At 41.4% G+C, this 16,461-nt stretch overlaps 1 protein-coding gene across 1 annotated transcript in view; it reads left to right on the plus strand.

The window, feature by feature from the left end:
- tenm1 (teneurin transmembrane protein 1) overlaps positions 1-16,461 on the plus strand; it is a 153,797-nt gene that overhangs the window by 113,777 nt on the left and 23,559 nt on the right. Inside the window, exon 22 of the mRNA XM_068325098.1 lies at positions 15,683-15,837. Within this exon, the coding sequence (XP_068181199.1) occupies positions 15,683-15,837 (155 nt within the window). The remainder of the gene's footprint in view (positions 1-15,682; positions 15,838-16,461) is intronic.

The raw sequence follows: 16,461 nt of genomic DNA on the forward strand, positions 1-16,461 counted from the left end.
GAAATGTCACAGAGCTCTCACTGGAAGCACAGCTAAACCGCCCCAGGGTCAATGCAGCTCCTCTGCAAATGGAATTGATTGAGCTACAAGAAAACCTGTCTCTGCAGGAAGCTCAATGTGACCCTGTTGCTCTCTGGACAAAAAAAGGCCCATGCTGAAGATGTCATCGTCTGAATAAGATTGCCTTTAACATCTTTACCCTGCAACATATCCTGACATGCTGCTACAAAGCTGAGATATCACCGATGAGCTCTGCAGCAGCTTTACTGATGAACTGTTACATCAGTACGTCCAACATGGCTGTAATTTAGAACGTCTCAGTTCCTCCATTGCTACACACAACCTGTTTACATGGAAGTTCTGGGAACTTTAACATGATCATTCCCTGAGTCCATTTTCTTACTTGTGTTAAAGTTGTTTTCCATAGATCAGTTTGTGAATATCTGGAAAGGGAACAATCTACCCTCTGATGCACTCAAAGAATCAGACATAATTTTTTAATGATTTTTAGATTTGACGTCTCGACCACCATTGACCTCTGAGAGCCACAATAGTACATTTAAGACCGCAGACATTTTTCTTCTTTGAAAGCTCTGACACATCCGACATTGCACTTAATAATAAAACAGAAGTGCCTGATAACTCACACACACACACACACACAATCATGTCTCATACCTGTCATTCAAAACCGTTAAAATTTGAAGGAAAATTCAACTCTGCAATCACAGGGTATGTTCAAAGTAACGTCAACACACTCCATCATCCACTAAGAGTCTCAAGGGTGTCATTTGTCCCAGGCTATAAAATGCAAACAAATAAATAAATAAGCCATGGAAATGTCACTCAGTTGCGGTCTGTGCACACCCACACAGTCCTGCCAGAGCTCTCTTTAAAAGGCACAGCAGCAGCACAGCACCCTGCTGCGTCACAAAATCTGACCAATGCTCCCAGTTTGCAATCTAGTAGAATGTTAGATCTATAAGTCCACAAAAAAAAAGGCATTAGAACATGTAATCGTTTTATTTAAATGACAATGACAGATTAGCAATAATAATGGAAGCATGGCTGCCTTTGGCTTTGGGAGGGAAATGGCACTTTTCAGCACTAAATCTTGGTGAAACTACGCCTGTCGTATTAAGTTTTCTTCCACAGAGAAGTCTGCCGAGGAACTTTAGCCAGTTTAAGCATGCATTAATGTACATATATTTCAGACATTAAGCCCAGAGTGTCTGGATCGGTTGTATCATTAGTTAATAGCTGTCAGACTGGATGACAGCAATGTGCCCTCTCAACAATCAATAATACATTTATATTTTACTTTCCCCTCTCTGCCTGTTAGTTGGACAAGTCTGGTCCATTCTAAATTCTGGCATTAAAAAAGCCATGATCTGGAGTTTTAAATTGGAGGGCTGAAATTTGTGAGGTTTCTTTTTTAACAACAATCTTAAACTACATTAATTTGTCCTTTATTTTACCTCCACCAGCTTGTGGTAAAATTGTTTGTTGGCTCTTCAGTTGTATTTTTTGTGGCTAAAAATGATGTTAATAGACTCAAATTAGACTCAAATTTCACAAACAATTATGTTTGCACCAGTGTTTCCGTAATGATCTTAGTTAAAGTATCCGCATGACAACTGCTCACAGCAAGTCCTGAGCAAATGATCGGAGCTGCTGTGTTCCAAAAAAGATAAATAAAATCATGCAGACTGGCACTCAGTAGAATGCAGATACCTGCGCTCTATTACCGTCCCAAAAGTCTCTTTAAATTTAATTAAGTGTTATCAAAAATCAAACTCGCAGCCTGAACTTAAAGCAGTGAAAAGACTAGCCCCTGTGAAAGCATACTTAAATCTGGCAGTTCCATTATTTCTTTTTTTGTACTCTACACAAAGCGCAGACCGCAGTGGTAGCGTTGCCTTTGTCACGTTCATGTGTTCCTTAGAGCGTAGAGACACTGCTGGACGAAGGTGGACACACGATAGCACCACAAGAGTTAAGATTGTAAAGAAAAACCCACATTTTTGGTATAATTACATTTAAAGTCAGCAACATTAGCAATATTATGAAACATTCTCGTTTACCGTTCCAATTTCCTTAACTGGCTTTAATGAATACATGTTTCACATGTCAGGGTACTCTGTGGAGATGCAGCGAAATCTGGGGAGAATTTTGACAATGTATACCATAATAATTATTTCTGCAGATTATAGCCAATTTTCCAACAATGTAATAATGATTGTGATCTCACTTAGAAGATATTATTGGGTAAAATGTGACTAAACTAAAGGCAAGAGGTCAAATGTATTTCAACAGATATGAACATGTTCATGGTTTACAACTGTACAATGCATACCCCAAAATATGTTGCACATTATTTATAGCACAAATTATATTCTTTGCTATTTTTATGTTTATGGTATGTTTGGAATATGTTATGTCTGTAGCATCTGAGAATTTTATATTTATATGTCGGCATAGAAATGTTTCCTTTGGATTTTACTCTAATATATTTGTTAGTCAGTCGTTGTTATATATTAATTCCTATAATAAGTAATTATTACCAGGGAGCCATAACGTTGTCCTTCATTCATCAGCATCATGGTGCTGTGTAATAGTCCATGGTTTGGCTATTACATTGTGTGTAATAAATCATGAGTGGGAATTTGGTGTATGACAGGAAGATGGAAATATGAATTCTTTCATCTAAAAATAGTAAAAGTATGAATTCTTTAATCTAAAAATAATTATAGTTACTCATGATTAATTAGGTGTTTCAAAGCTCTGATTCCCTTGTGTCATTGAACTACAATGCATGTAATCTGTCTTATGTCCTAAGCTCTCACTTAATGGTGAGCAATGGAAAAGACATTCTTAAATGTCGTTCTTAGTCGTCTCTAATGACGCAACATTTATCTTCTATGGCACTGCAGAGGTTAAATTGGCCCATTTTTTAATTTTTTCCCAACAGCCAGCATCTGTGAAGTCACACCATTTTATCGCCTATGGCATGAATGCTATTATACATACTGAGAAAGACATAACAGGACCCTACTGCACTTCTTGGGCTTCATTTGCACAAAAATCAAGTGCTTCCAGGAGGAGAAAATCATCTCTTTACCTGTCACCCCCCACACACACCTGGGAAACTTTTAGTCCCCAGGGTCACACCGATGACTTAGCCACAGACCTGTCACTCAGGCTGCACCCACAGTCCTCCACGGCCCCCTCTGTCAGTCACAATCAGTTTCCAAGTGCAGTGGAGTCTGATGTTTGAGGCAGGCAGCCAGTTGATTTGGACCGCATTAAAAAATGTAGGTTAGCTGTGTCTCCATGCTTCAGATGTCACTAGGTCTACAAAGAAACTGCAAATTTGATAGCAGAACTTTGATTTTTTTTTTTCACCCACATCTTCATAAGTTCACACTGATAAAAGTGAGAAAAGATGATGAAAAGGGAAAGAAATAGATAAGAGACAATTTGACAGATGATACGAAGACTGTTATCCTCGGTGTGCCCCTTACACCTCAGAACTCGCTGTATTTCTGCCTTTATATAGTAATAGAATATTCTGTCCCAAGACTCCTGTTCATGCACGGTCAGGTACTTTATACTTCTTGACTCGCTGCACTTCACAGACTCTTCTGTGGCCATTGTGCTTCGACTAACCAGCTCTTAGAAAGGCTCTGGGGATTTCTGTCCTTAGCCTCATGCCTCCCTGTCATCCATCTGCCACAGCCTACACTCATCCTCCTCCCTCCTACCACAATGGTAATGAGTGGTAGACTTCACAGAGTAATATCTATTTCTTTGTGGAAGTTGTGGCTGTGTAATTCTGCTGCATTCATCTCGCTTTATATTCTTCAAATTAGAGCCTTCCTACTCTTTCACCATTTTTTCCTCCTTTTTTTGTCTAAATCTCCCACTTTTTCATCTTGTCGGTTGCGCCCTGGTGTTGACATTGCTAGAGTAGGCCTGCTGTGTCACATAACATTGTTTTAACATGGCAAACAGGAAATAGTACAGTAATCCATCATTTTATTTCAGCAGACAATGTTGCAGCGCTATTGAGTCTTGTCCAAGTTTTTGCTGCATAGCATGAACTGCAGGGATTATCTTGTGTCCTTCAAACACTCAGTTATGAATACAAAATCTGGTGCATTGTTTGGAGCTGGCTCTACATGCGCCTGCAGTCAATTAGCTCGGTAAATAAAAGTCCTCGCTCCATTTAGGATGGATCCCATGTTTGACATGAAAGAGGCGTCAGTCCCACAGGATTCTGCAGCCTTGGCTTGCATCACTGGGCTTGTATTCACACTATGAAGGGGCACTTTTTTTTTCACGATTGCTTAACAGTATGTATGTATGTATAACTAACTGTGTTTTATGTGTAGGTTTGGATGGAGGAGTTTTAAGGGGTTACTCTAGTGAGTTAAGTTGTTGATGTTTGCCTGCGCAAGTCTTATCAGTTATTTGTTGACTAGTCCAAAACAACAAAGCTGATATCCACAGAGAGAGGTGTGTGTGTGTGCATGTGTGTGATCGCTCGCCGTTTCACTCTCCCCCTCCGACCCACAGGGGGCAGACTAATGCCCTTATCAGAAGCTGACATGCTGCCACCACATTTCTCCCTCTTGCTGCTATTGCCCCCTTCTTTTCTGTCCTCTGCCTTCTTTCTTTCATTCTCCTTTTTTTACATCTCTCTTTCGCGCGTGCAGACAAACACATTTGTCCCCGTCTCCCTCAGCCACACAGCTGCAAGGCACGCCATCGGATTCGAGATAGTAGGGGCTGAATGAAGCAGCGGGTTTAAACCAGTTGTGCTTATTAGCATGTTAAACAGTCAGGGAGTTTAAAATAGAGCTGTAGCCAGGGGTAATATACTTCAGAGGGCACATCGCTGCTTGGCCGCTAACCTCAGCCCAAAACCAGCAGGCTTCCTGCAGCATAGTATCTGTCCTGGTGGTTGACATCCAAGCAGCAGAGACAAATGCATTTTTTCTGGCACTGGTTGGCAGTTTTGCTTACAGGAATGGTTGAAACTGTGTAGAGGAGCTTTTCCCACTTTGCTTCATCAGTGTGAATCACGCTGTTGATGTTTCCAGCAAGCCCATCCTCAAAACCATTAACTTAGCAAACACTGGTCCCCTGCTTCTCCTCCAGCAGCGGAGTCATGGCGCGGTCCCCTAAATGCACCGCTGTAATCACCACCGCCTACATTTCACACTTCCCAAATACACCACTTCCCAAACTGTATTCTGTGGCTTCAGCAGTGAAGTTTGAAGATCTCCCAGGGCTGTGTAGCCTCTATACCAGCTGCTGTGTGTTATAACTTCAGAAGGAATATGCCATTGTTATTCTACCTCTGGCTCCCATAGCGTTTAGAGCGAAGTGATTGCTACACCTCAGAAAACAGAGAGGGGTGGGGGTGGGGGAGCTGATTAAATTGATCGAGAAAAAGATGAAGCTCTGAAACAAGGGCGATGAACAGATTGAGAGGAGAAAGTGAAAGCAGTGAAGGCTAAAAATAATATGAAATTAATAGAGGGAAGTGGAAAATGGAGGGAATGGGAAACAAGGGAGTGAATGAAATGGAGAAAGAGGGAGAGACAATACATGTTTTGCGTGTAAATCCGTTATTTTGTCGCAGTTCCTCTTTTCATCTGCATATTAAACTGGCCCTGTGGCTTCCTTCTGTCTCACTGGGTCAACTATCATTTTTTATGTTGGTTTAAACAGAGCAATACTTCTCAAAACAAGAACAACAGAGACATCGCCTCATGTTTTTAGCTCAAGATTCAGTTTAGTACGTGAGTCAGTGCATATGTGTGCGCAGTTTTCACCGCCCGGCTTGTGTGTTTCATTTCGCATTGACCGAGCTTTTGTCTTTGCCCCTGGACATTCCTGCATTAATGATACACACATGAATTAATCACACAGCAAGGCAAATGGCAGCATACTCTATGATAATGTAAATTAGATAGACGCCATTGGGTCACGCTTTTTCTGCCACAACTTGTTTTCTCGCTGCAGCATCCATGGTAATTAGATCAACAATAGGTTGAGCAACAGACATGCATCAGTGAGCAGCTACAATAAGAAGTCATGCCAGTGACTCATTAGTGCTGAAAAAATACTGGAAATATGATTGGTGGTAGAATTGTAGAATTATAGCAGATGTCTTGATTTCACTGCCTTTTCCAGAGGACCGTAGCCTGTTCAGCTGGGCTGCGCTCTTACACATGCACAAGTCTGTCGTACTCAATAATGAATGCAGCGCTCTCTCATTTTAAAGTGGTTTCATTGAGAATTCCCCGCAGACCCACGTGGTTTTGAACATGTGATGTCATAGTCTAAATGCAGCGGCGTACAATACAAGTCATAATATGTAGACAGATAGATAGATAGATAGATAGATAGATAGATAGATAGATAGATAGATAGATAGATAGATAGATAGATAGATAGATAGATAGATAGATAGATAGATAGATAGATAGATAGATAGATAGATAGAACAACAGACATACAGACAGACTCTGCGAAGAGTAGAAGTTAGTAGAAGTTGGACTTTCTCTGTAAACAGATGTTATTTTTCTTCACTATAACAAGGTGAAACCTTACAAGACGTTGGTTGTCAAGAAATGAAGGTATAAATACGTGTAGATGTGTCTGTATCTTGTTTTTCTGTCAGATATAATAATTCGACTCCATCCAAACAGACAGACTAAAGATCATTTTCACTCTGATGTCAACGCCAAAAACTGACCAAGCTACACTCAATCAGAATGATGTCAGCCAACATAGAATGGGAGAAGGCTGATCGCGTTATGATCTTTGGTTTTATGTTGGCACTTATTTAATCACTCCTTTCTGTCAATTCTCTTAAACCACTCAGAAGTATTTTCATTCATCATTACAAGGAAAAGCAATTCATTACTTCCTGTTTGCGCATCTGTATTTTAGTGCATCACAGTATAAATATGGTCATCGCTTCTTATTGCACATGGAGTAAGAATATATTATTTGGGACCGTTTACCGTTTTCTCATCTAATCTATGGTAGTCATTGTGGGACAGAGGACTGGTATCTGTTTTGATGGGAAGGAGTCTGTTCACCACCAAAGATGAGCTCAACACCAGAGGACACAATTTTAGAGGCAGATTTATGCTGACTTAAAACAAGGCTCTACCTGTAAAAAGCCCGCCACTCCACTAATGTATTTGGTAGAACATCATGCAGACTGACAGCTACCTTGTTTGTAGTCGGAGTGTGTGGAGTAGCTTCAGAGAGATTACTGAAGCTCACTGTGTGTGTAATGAAGCCCTGAGTCAATAAGAGATGCAGGCTTAAGGCCAAAGGCTGAGCCTGTGCATCAAAGGTGGGATGTTGGTGCCAGTTAGTCAGCATGCTTGTGTTTGATTGACAGCCACTGGGTCCCCACGCCCGCTGTGCATCTCCCAGTGAAGGGACACGGAGTTAGTTACGGTCGCCTTGTTAAAGATGTGTCAGACTGACAACATCAGCGTGATTATGGGAAATGTGACATGCATGTCCCTTTAAATGGTGGAGATGGTCACTGCTGGCAACTGGCCTGTCAACATCCACTGGGAGGCTGGCAGGTTGACAGAAGAGTGGAGCTTTGCCACCACGGAGGAGAAAAATTGCATTTAATGGAAGTGAATGCTGGTCACACATACAAACACACATTTAGAAATGTTTATATTGCTTGGGGATGTTGGGGGGGGGGCTGTAGTGAGTGGACGGATAGTGATCTTGTGTGGGATCTTCCTACAGACTCTTCAAACGCAGTGGTAGTTATATGAAAAACTAGTGATGGTGGAAGGCACAGTTCAGGTCGAGGTGAACCTTACTGAGTGTGTGTGCATGCGTGCGTGCGTGCTTGTGTGTTTGTTGGGGGGGGGTTGTTATACGGATGGAACGCCAGAGCCAGTAAATGGTTGCACCTGGGAACCATTATCACCTGCAGCTCTTCAAAAGACCACTGACAAGACCTCCCTCCTCCCGAGGAACACACATGCACAGCCCTGTTGGAGAATTTGAGAGAGAAAAAAAATATAAAAAGAGCCGCAAAAACCAACTATCTGTGATAAAGAGTCACCTCGGCCTCAGTTACTGTGATGTCTGTGTGTGTGGGCAAATGTGTTTAGGTGGAAGCTGTGCATAAAGATTCCCAACCTTTGGTTGTTAAGTGCCTCATTTTCACTTTTTTTTTTTTTCTTCTCAGCTGTGACAACATTTGTTTGTTTCCGTCTGATCCCTTTTCCTTCTCTCTACCATTAAAGAGCCTTGGTGGCTTGTTGTTGTGATGGCATGTTTGGTAAAAGAGTCTCTATTGATAGACCTCTTTGTGTTTGTTTGATGTTCTAAACAGTGCGACATAATCTGCAGACGCTCTGATGCAAACCCTTCAGCCTTTCATGGTGCTTTCTAGTCCAAAGCATTTCAATTGCTTTTATAATTGAGTTTGTCTGTTGCTTCTGCAATTCCTTTGGATCCATTTTTTTTTTTTTTTTTTTTTTGGTATCAAACAAGGCAATTACTGCCAACTTACATATTTTCACCACAACAAAATGATTATTTGCAAATAATAATAATAATAATAATAATAATAATAAGTTGCATCTATTACAACCCCCCCTCCCCCCCATTTGTCTGCATGCTGAGGATGTGTAATGCAAACTAACATCTAAAAATGGCAGCTATCAATAATTAATTAATGCGGGTTAATATGTTAACAAACTTATAGTGGTTGATAATTAGATGAGCCACAGTGTCTGATTCAGACTTAATTACTAAGCCACTGTCTGTTCTGTGAGGCTTTAATGAATAATTAAATACAAGAAGCATAAATTATTTCTGCACATGAAAGATCCAACAGAAATCAACGCCCTTCCATGTTGATATTTTACACTGATTGGTGATAAAGTGTTTGATTGGGGGAAAAATAAGAGCCATTAGAAGAAGAATATGCACTGCGGTGATGCATTTCTTACGCGTTTGTCACGCAGATAAAGTGGTATTTGATGGCATCATGACCTATTCGTACTTGTCACTGTCATTTTTTTTTTTTTAAATGTAGGGGTGGTGAATGGTAAATCTTAAAGATGCACTCAATCATGGACACCCCTGCAGTCAAACACGTGCGTGCACCACATCAGATGGTGCACTGTGTCATCCCACGGACAGAAAAAATAGATTTATTTCCTCCCATTGAGTGTACATGGGCAACCTTAGTAACTTCATGGTAGTTGTGTGCTAGTGTGTGTGTTTATGTGTTTCTGTGTCTACAGAATTCCTCATCTCCAGACGCTCAGATTTATTTGCACTATGCAGATTTCTTTTCATATGCGAACGTTGTGATTGACTGTCGTGCCTTATCTTTTTTCGCGAGATGCTTCACTGTGTGCCGACACACGAACACACCACAAACAAATGCGCTTAGATACTTCGTCACAAACCCACATTCGTGTATTTTTCACATGGTTAAATCCAAAGAGGAATAAAACAGTCCTGTTTTTTGTATGTGAAATGATGAAAGGAAACGGTTTATTCTGCTCACAGTCGGACCGCCGCACTTAACGGACACTCCAGGCTTCGCCCGGCTAATTTGGTCGACTTTTTGTTAGAAGCATCCCTCGCTGGGTGAACTTGTTTCGGAGAAACTGTTCATCTGTGCTCATCTGTCACGCAGTCGATTTGTACCGAAGCCTTTGGAAATAATCATCTGTAGCTAGCATCATTTTGATGTTGTAATAACATGTCAGTCCATATCATTAACACCCACTGAGCCTGGGGGGAATGGGAGGGCAAAATTAATGGCTTCCACCTCAGGCTGGTGGCTGTTTGTGTATGTGTGTGTGTGTGTGTGTGTGTGTGTGTGTGTGTGTGTGTGTGTGTGTGTGTGTGTGTGTGTGTGTGTGTGTGTGTGTGTGTGTGTGTGTGTGTGTGTGTGTGTGTGTGCGTGTGTGTGTCTGCACCTCGCTCCTGTACACATGCATGCTTGTGAATGTATGGAGACTGGAAAGTTTCCACACATTCACATATTATCATTCTGCTTCCCATAAGTTTTCTTCACAGATTTTATCATTTGTGGTTATTTGGTATTTCAGTTGTTGCACATATATGTGGTTTTTTTTTAAATTTTTTACAGTTTTACATTTCCTCCAGCTTTCATCCACAGAGGCAGCTGCTTTGGCAGCTTTTTTACTGTCAACATTTGAAGGGTGAGAGTTCCGTCGACGGGGAACTCCGACAGCAGAAGACTGACTTCCTGTGCTCTGGAGAGCTCAGGTCTCCGATCTTAGTATGCGCTGCACACACATGTTCCAAAACCACTTCCTGGTGCTACTGGACACTATGAGCTTCCTACTTTTACTGATAAATAAGATAGATAATTCATCATTTTTATTATAATTAGTCTTTGTCACCTCATCTCACTTCTTACCTTACAAATTCCCTCCCCTGCCCCCCCCCCCCCCACACACACACACATTGTCTGTTCAGAGAGTCCCTGGTGGCTCCTTCTCTTCAAGTAGCTGTAATCAACGCTGTTGCTCTCGAAGACCCCTCTCCAAGGCATTAATCAGATTGGATTGTATTGCAAGGGGGAGGGGGGGGGTGTTTTAACTGATATTCTTTTGACAAGGACAACGAACAAAGAGATTCTTTGATTGAGAGTGACTGGCTTGTAATGGTTAATTGAAGCCATTCCTCATCATGTCCCTTTGTCTGGTCGCTGCGTCCCTCCTGTTTTCACACCTCTTTCGGCTCTGTCTTCTTCTCTTTGGCTGCGTTTTCTCCCTAAATCTGAGCTGAATGCAAAAAAAAAAAAAAAAAAAAGCGCCGTTTTATCATCTTTGCTTTCACTCTTCTTCTATTCTGTCTCGTCCCTCTGTTTTCCAAGGTCAATGCAGTGCCGTTTAACTCACTTTTCTTTGATGATAAAATCCAGTCCCAACTTTAGCCAAATGTCTATGTCCCTCTGGGGTTGACATCTATCTCAATTATTTCCCTGCCGGTGTGTCTGCCAGCTTCTAAACATGAGTATCAGAGGTGCCAGGACCACTCAGGGAGAAACAGTAATTCTTTTGATGTCTTCTAAGTATCCATGGGCTATATGGAGGGGCTGTAAATTCCCTCAACACATTATGCAGCTATCCCCACAGCAGCAGGAAATCCAGTCCCTAACAAGGGGCATGTGGACAGCTTTTTCAATAAACATGGCCAAACACCGTTAACCAACACATAAACCGCTGTAAGTCCTTTCGTCAATGCAAAGCAATAATAGCAATTGTTCCGAAGGGTTGTGCTTGTGTGTTTAATGCGTTAGCTGTATGTTGTAGTTATTCTTGATGTCAGACTGACAGCTATTTAGAAGCCGCTTGTGCATAAATAAGACATGGAAATCTAGAGCATAACAAGGGTGTCAGAAAAGCAGAAACAATGGAGAGGAAGTAAAAAAAAAGAAAAAAAAAGAAAAGAAAAACCAAAGCAGAATATTTTAGTTTTGGAGTCAATAGATCCAAATGAGACAAGAAGAAAAAAGTAATATCCAGGGACAGAGAGGCACAGAGCAGAATTCAGTATATAGATGGAGTCCTTGTTGCCTCGTCATGTCCTTGTGCAGGATTTATGAGCTCTAAGATCAGGGACAGGTTTAGGGTGCTAGGAGGAGAAATGGGTGTGAAACTGGAAGGAAAGTGGGAAGGATCTGAGGATGGGAGAACATACAGAGTTTCAGAAATAAGGAGGTTCAGACTGTGCTGAGGGTTGAGATGTCCCTCCCGCATAATGTCAGGTGGCAGGAAGAGGAATGGTGGACCGAGAGGAATGAAGGGAAGAAATACAAGAAAAAAACTCAGACTGAACTGAAAGAAACTGAGACCAGACACTTTTGAAGGGTCAAAGGATGCTGGATTTGATTAGCAGCAGGTCAAGATGGTGGGTTTGTAAAGACAGAAACGGAAAAATAATGCGAGGAAAGAGGGGAGCAAAAAATAGCAGATCAAGTTAGGGTGGACTGGATAGAATGGGGGCGGGGGCGGGGGGGTTGCTTTGAGAGGAGAGGGAAGGCGTTGGTTGGAGGGGTGAAGCTGCGTGGGTGCTGTAATCTGTCTGTGTCACAGGGATGATGAAGGGGCCAGGAGGGAGAACTCTGCAGTTCACCTTCTGGCCTCTGGAGGAAACACAGTGACCCTGGCCCTCCCCCTCTCCACCTCCACTCCACCCGCACGATTTATGACTCACAAGGTTGGTCGAGGGCTGCTTGTTTTGAGGACATTTTTGAATCTAGTTGTGGTGGCAAGTGTCTGTGTGTGTGTGTGTGTGTGTGTGCGTGTGTGCGGGTGTGTGTGTGAGCAAACACACAATGAATTAAATTGCGTGTAAAGCAAGCTATTGTAAGTCAAGGAGGATGAGACCTCGGTGGTGCCTGGGGAAAAAGGACGTTGGTGATTTCCACCACGTGTTCACAGAGTGTGCAGAGGTACACCCCCCCCCCCCCTGTAATCCATTACAACAGTCTGAAAGCTGAGCGAATGACAAAAACCCAGAATCAAAATCAAAAGAGAGCGGGAACAGGATGAATGAATGAGAGATGAATGGATGGCGCTGCCGTGCATACTGATAGTGTCACTCATCTGGTTTTTCCTGTGATGTGCTGGCACTTGGGCGCCATCAGATGACTCTTTGAAATTATATGTGAGTCAGTCTGGAAGGCATCATAGATTAAATCAATGGCAAAATCCAGGTAATCGTTAGCAACTTTGATTATCTATTCTTCTATGTATTTGGTTAAGTTATTCATCGAGGAAAATGTCAAACATTTGGCTTTCCAAGCTTCTGCTCTTTTTTTATTTCCCCTGCTTAATACGGAAAACTTGAAGAAAGAATTCAGGATATTACTGTATGATTGAACAAAACTTTATTCTGACATTTTAAAGCTTCAATATATTTATACAGTCAGTGGCTTAAATGACCGCATGTAATGAGGAAGGGGTAGCTAGTCATGATGAACCTACAGAGCATGTTCCACTCAGCTCCACAAAGTGTTCCCACTTATTTGATTCATCTAATTGTTGTAGTTTAATGACCCACGGCTTTAATGTTTTGTTTCACTCTCACAGCCCTCATCAACCTTGTTCCCACCTGCAGCCGGCAGCTGTTTCCAGAGGAAGCGTTAATAAATCCGCAGCATGCTGTCCGCCCGCCACCCAATGATGAACTAACGAAGTTTACTAGTTGGTGAACATAGTGGAGCATTTAGCAGCTAAGTGCCAGATATTTCCCTTAGGTTTTATAGTGGAGATCAAAAGAATTGCTAGACGGGTAGTGAAAATTGTACTTACATTCATCAGGTAGCCCGAAAAAATAACTAGCCATGAATTCTAATGTCGCTCCGTGTCGATGACGTCATTGTTATTCGGCAACATCCTGCAAATTTGTTTTATGTTGTCAAAAAATACATATAATTTTTTTTTATATCAAAAAATCAAATAAGGGTTAACAATCAAACTAAAAACAGATCAAAACTAAAGATATGAATGAAAAAAGGTGCAGTATTGTTTTACCTTCATGCTCTTTGTCTTTTTTTTAACGGCTTCTTTTGTTGCCTATTTTATTGCACCATTTAGTTTTGTGACTGATTGTGGCTTCGTTAGTTATGAGTGTGTTCTGTCTCCATCGATCCCTTTGAGTCATACTTGAGTTAAAGATAAAAACAAAAACTTGACAGGAGTCAATGGCAAAACATAAACAGAATGTCTTTTAAATGGCTTTAGAGCCACACGCAGTGTGCCAGGTCCAAACACAGAGATACGGTTATTGTCAAAGATGCTAAGTGAAAGCAATCAATGAGATTAGGTTGTATATGATATGAGAGGTGAGGCTTGAGATGTGAAATCACATTGTTGAGGAGGCGAGTCAAGGGGCCGTTGTCTGAATGGAGATGAGATTGGAACGAAGGCCACTCCTCATCCATAACAGATGATTCATAGTCTGTTCTGACCTTTAATATCTTGACTTTCTGCTCACTGTCTGCTGCAGAGCTCCAAGTCAAGGACAGTTCAAGTGTGTGTCGTTCACAACAAAACATATTTACCAAACCTGTGTCCTGAAGTGTGTGTCCCAGAAACCCGTATAATTATTTGTTCCATCATGTAAAGAGATAGAGGGATGAACTTCGACTTGTAGTTTGATAGCAGACAAAAGCACAGTCAAAGTGAGTGCAGTGTCATTATTTCATGGATATTTATCTAATATATTTATTAGAGAAGTGCTTTTTGTTAGCTAAACTATCCAAAAGCTGGGCTAATGTGTACATCTTCAGCTTAGTTAGAATCATAATTCTCCATAGAAACACCACACCCAGACTAAATAATCCCAGAGTTCAGTCTGTCCATCCTCAATGGCATCGCATAGAAGGAAAGATGATGACTTTAAAATATAGAATGGTCAGAACATCATAATGCACCAATAACGCTTTCTAGTCCTCACCATCTTCCTTTATTGTGTCATCCTGAATATCTATCAACCAGTAAAAATACACATCACTTCTCTGTAATGGCTCATCCACTGCAATGTGGTCGTACATGATAACACCAGATCAGAAGTGATGTAGACAGTTAGAGCAAAGCCTTGTGTCAGAATGATTTCAATCAGAATGAATTAAAGAGATGTTGTGAACCCAATGAGATGTAATTTCTAATGAAATTACATCTCATTGGAACAGACAAGAATCCATGACAATCTACCGCAAGTCCCTAAACAACCAATAATTTGACCAAAACAGCTGATCAGCATTCTGCCTCGTGCAGCAGTCAGAAAAAAAGCCTTCATGTCCAGCAGCTCCTGACCCATGAGTGATATATTCTATATATATATGTAAATATTTAAATTTATTTATTTGTTTGTTTGATTATTTATGTACAGTATGTATGTATTTTAAGGCTTCATGATAAAGGTATTAAGCTGCAAAGTTATTAAATGATTCCAAGAAAATAAAATGGTAATACAAATGTCCAGATTCGATGGACATGTAATACATTTCCATAACAGTCAGTGTGGTGACCTCCAGACACTCAGCTCTGGAAGGTGCTGATAATGGATTACACACATGTTAGCAGGTTAATAATGAGTGTAATCCATGAGAAGTTCTGCTGCCGACTAACAAGGGAAGAAATGATTAATTGACCAGTTGGCTAATCGTGTTTTTTTTTGTGTTTTTTTTACACACGCAGACCTGCAGACATTCATGTGTGTGTTTGACTGATGGATGCACATTTAAAAAACACATTTGAAAGCACCAAATGTCAAAAGTTCACTGCAGCACCCTGCTCACATCTAATGTGACAAATAACTTCTTCCTCCGGTTGCATTGTTCTAATCCCTTTAGTGGGTTCTGGAATGGAAATATAATTACATTTCCGTGGTGCAGTGCTTTTGATAAGACAGCCGCTCGCTGAGCTGAATGTCTAACTGAGTTGGATGCCTCCCCGAAACGCTCTCCTCTCTCTACCGTACTTCTCTCCCTTACTCAGTTCTCTCCATCTCTCCATTTCTCTCTCTCTCATACTCTTGTTTTTCTCCTTTTCCCTTTTCGTCCTCTCACCCCCAGTCATCTCCAAAAAGCTCATTCCGCCTCTCTGTCTCACCCTCCCAGGTATTGCAGTGGATAAAAAAGGTGTTGTCTACTTCGTTGATGGCGCCACCATTCAGAAGATTAATGAGCGGGGTTTGCTCTCCACTGTGATTGGCTCAAACGGACTGATGTCAACACAGCCGCTAAGCTGTGATGCGCGCATGGACATCAGCCAGGTAAGATGATAATACAGTCAAATTTAATAACCGGAGTGAAGCTATGACTCTGTTTTGCTCTGAAAACAACCTTCATCATCAACATTTAATAGCAAACGAGTGACGATCCGATGTGAATATTAAAGCATAAAGGCAAAAATATTCGTTTCCTGTCGTCGCCTCCTCTTCTAGTGATTTTTTTTTTTTCCCTTCGAAAACCTCTGATGAGTGAACGTGTTGGTGAGAGGCAATCACATTTTATCAGATCTATCTGAGCAGAAGATGATTCCAGATAAACACCCGGCTTTATGGAGGGATCTCTGCCCACACAGGGATCCTAGCCTACGTATTTACATGGACTGTGAGAATGTGTGCTCAGCAGAGGTGAATTCCTGGCACTGCGCTCATAACATATGTCTTTAAAATAGTCCCATGTTACATCACAATCCCTCTGCTTGGGAGAGTCACTGACCTCCGAAGCACATCTGATCACATCCAGGCCTGTTTATCCTCCATCTGTGTATTTTCTCATGAATTGATCTGACCTCAGTGTGCCATCAGTATTGATGGAAACCTTTGTAGACATGCACATCGAAACATCCCATCCATAATGTATGCATAATGAACAGTCAGGTGCTTTTGTTA

This window comes from Antennarius striatus, chromosome 10, assembly GCF_040054535.1.
Source record: "Antennarius striatus isolate MH-2024 chromosome 10, ASM4005453v1, whole genome shotgun sequence".
NCBI classification, from domain to species: Eukaryota; Metazoa; Chordata; class Actinopteri; order Lophiiformes; family Antennariidae; genus Antennarius; species Antennarius striatus.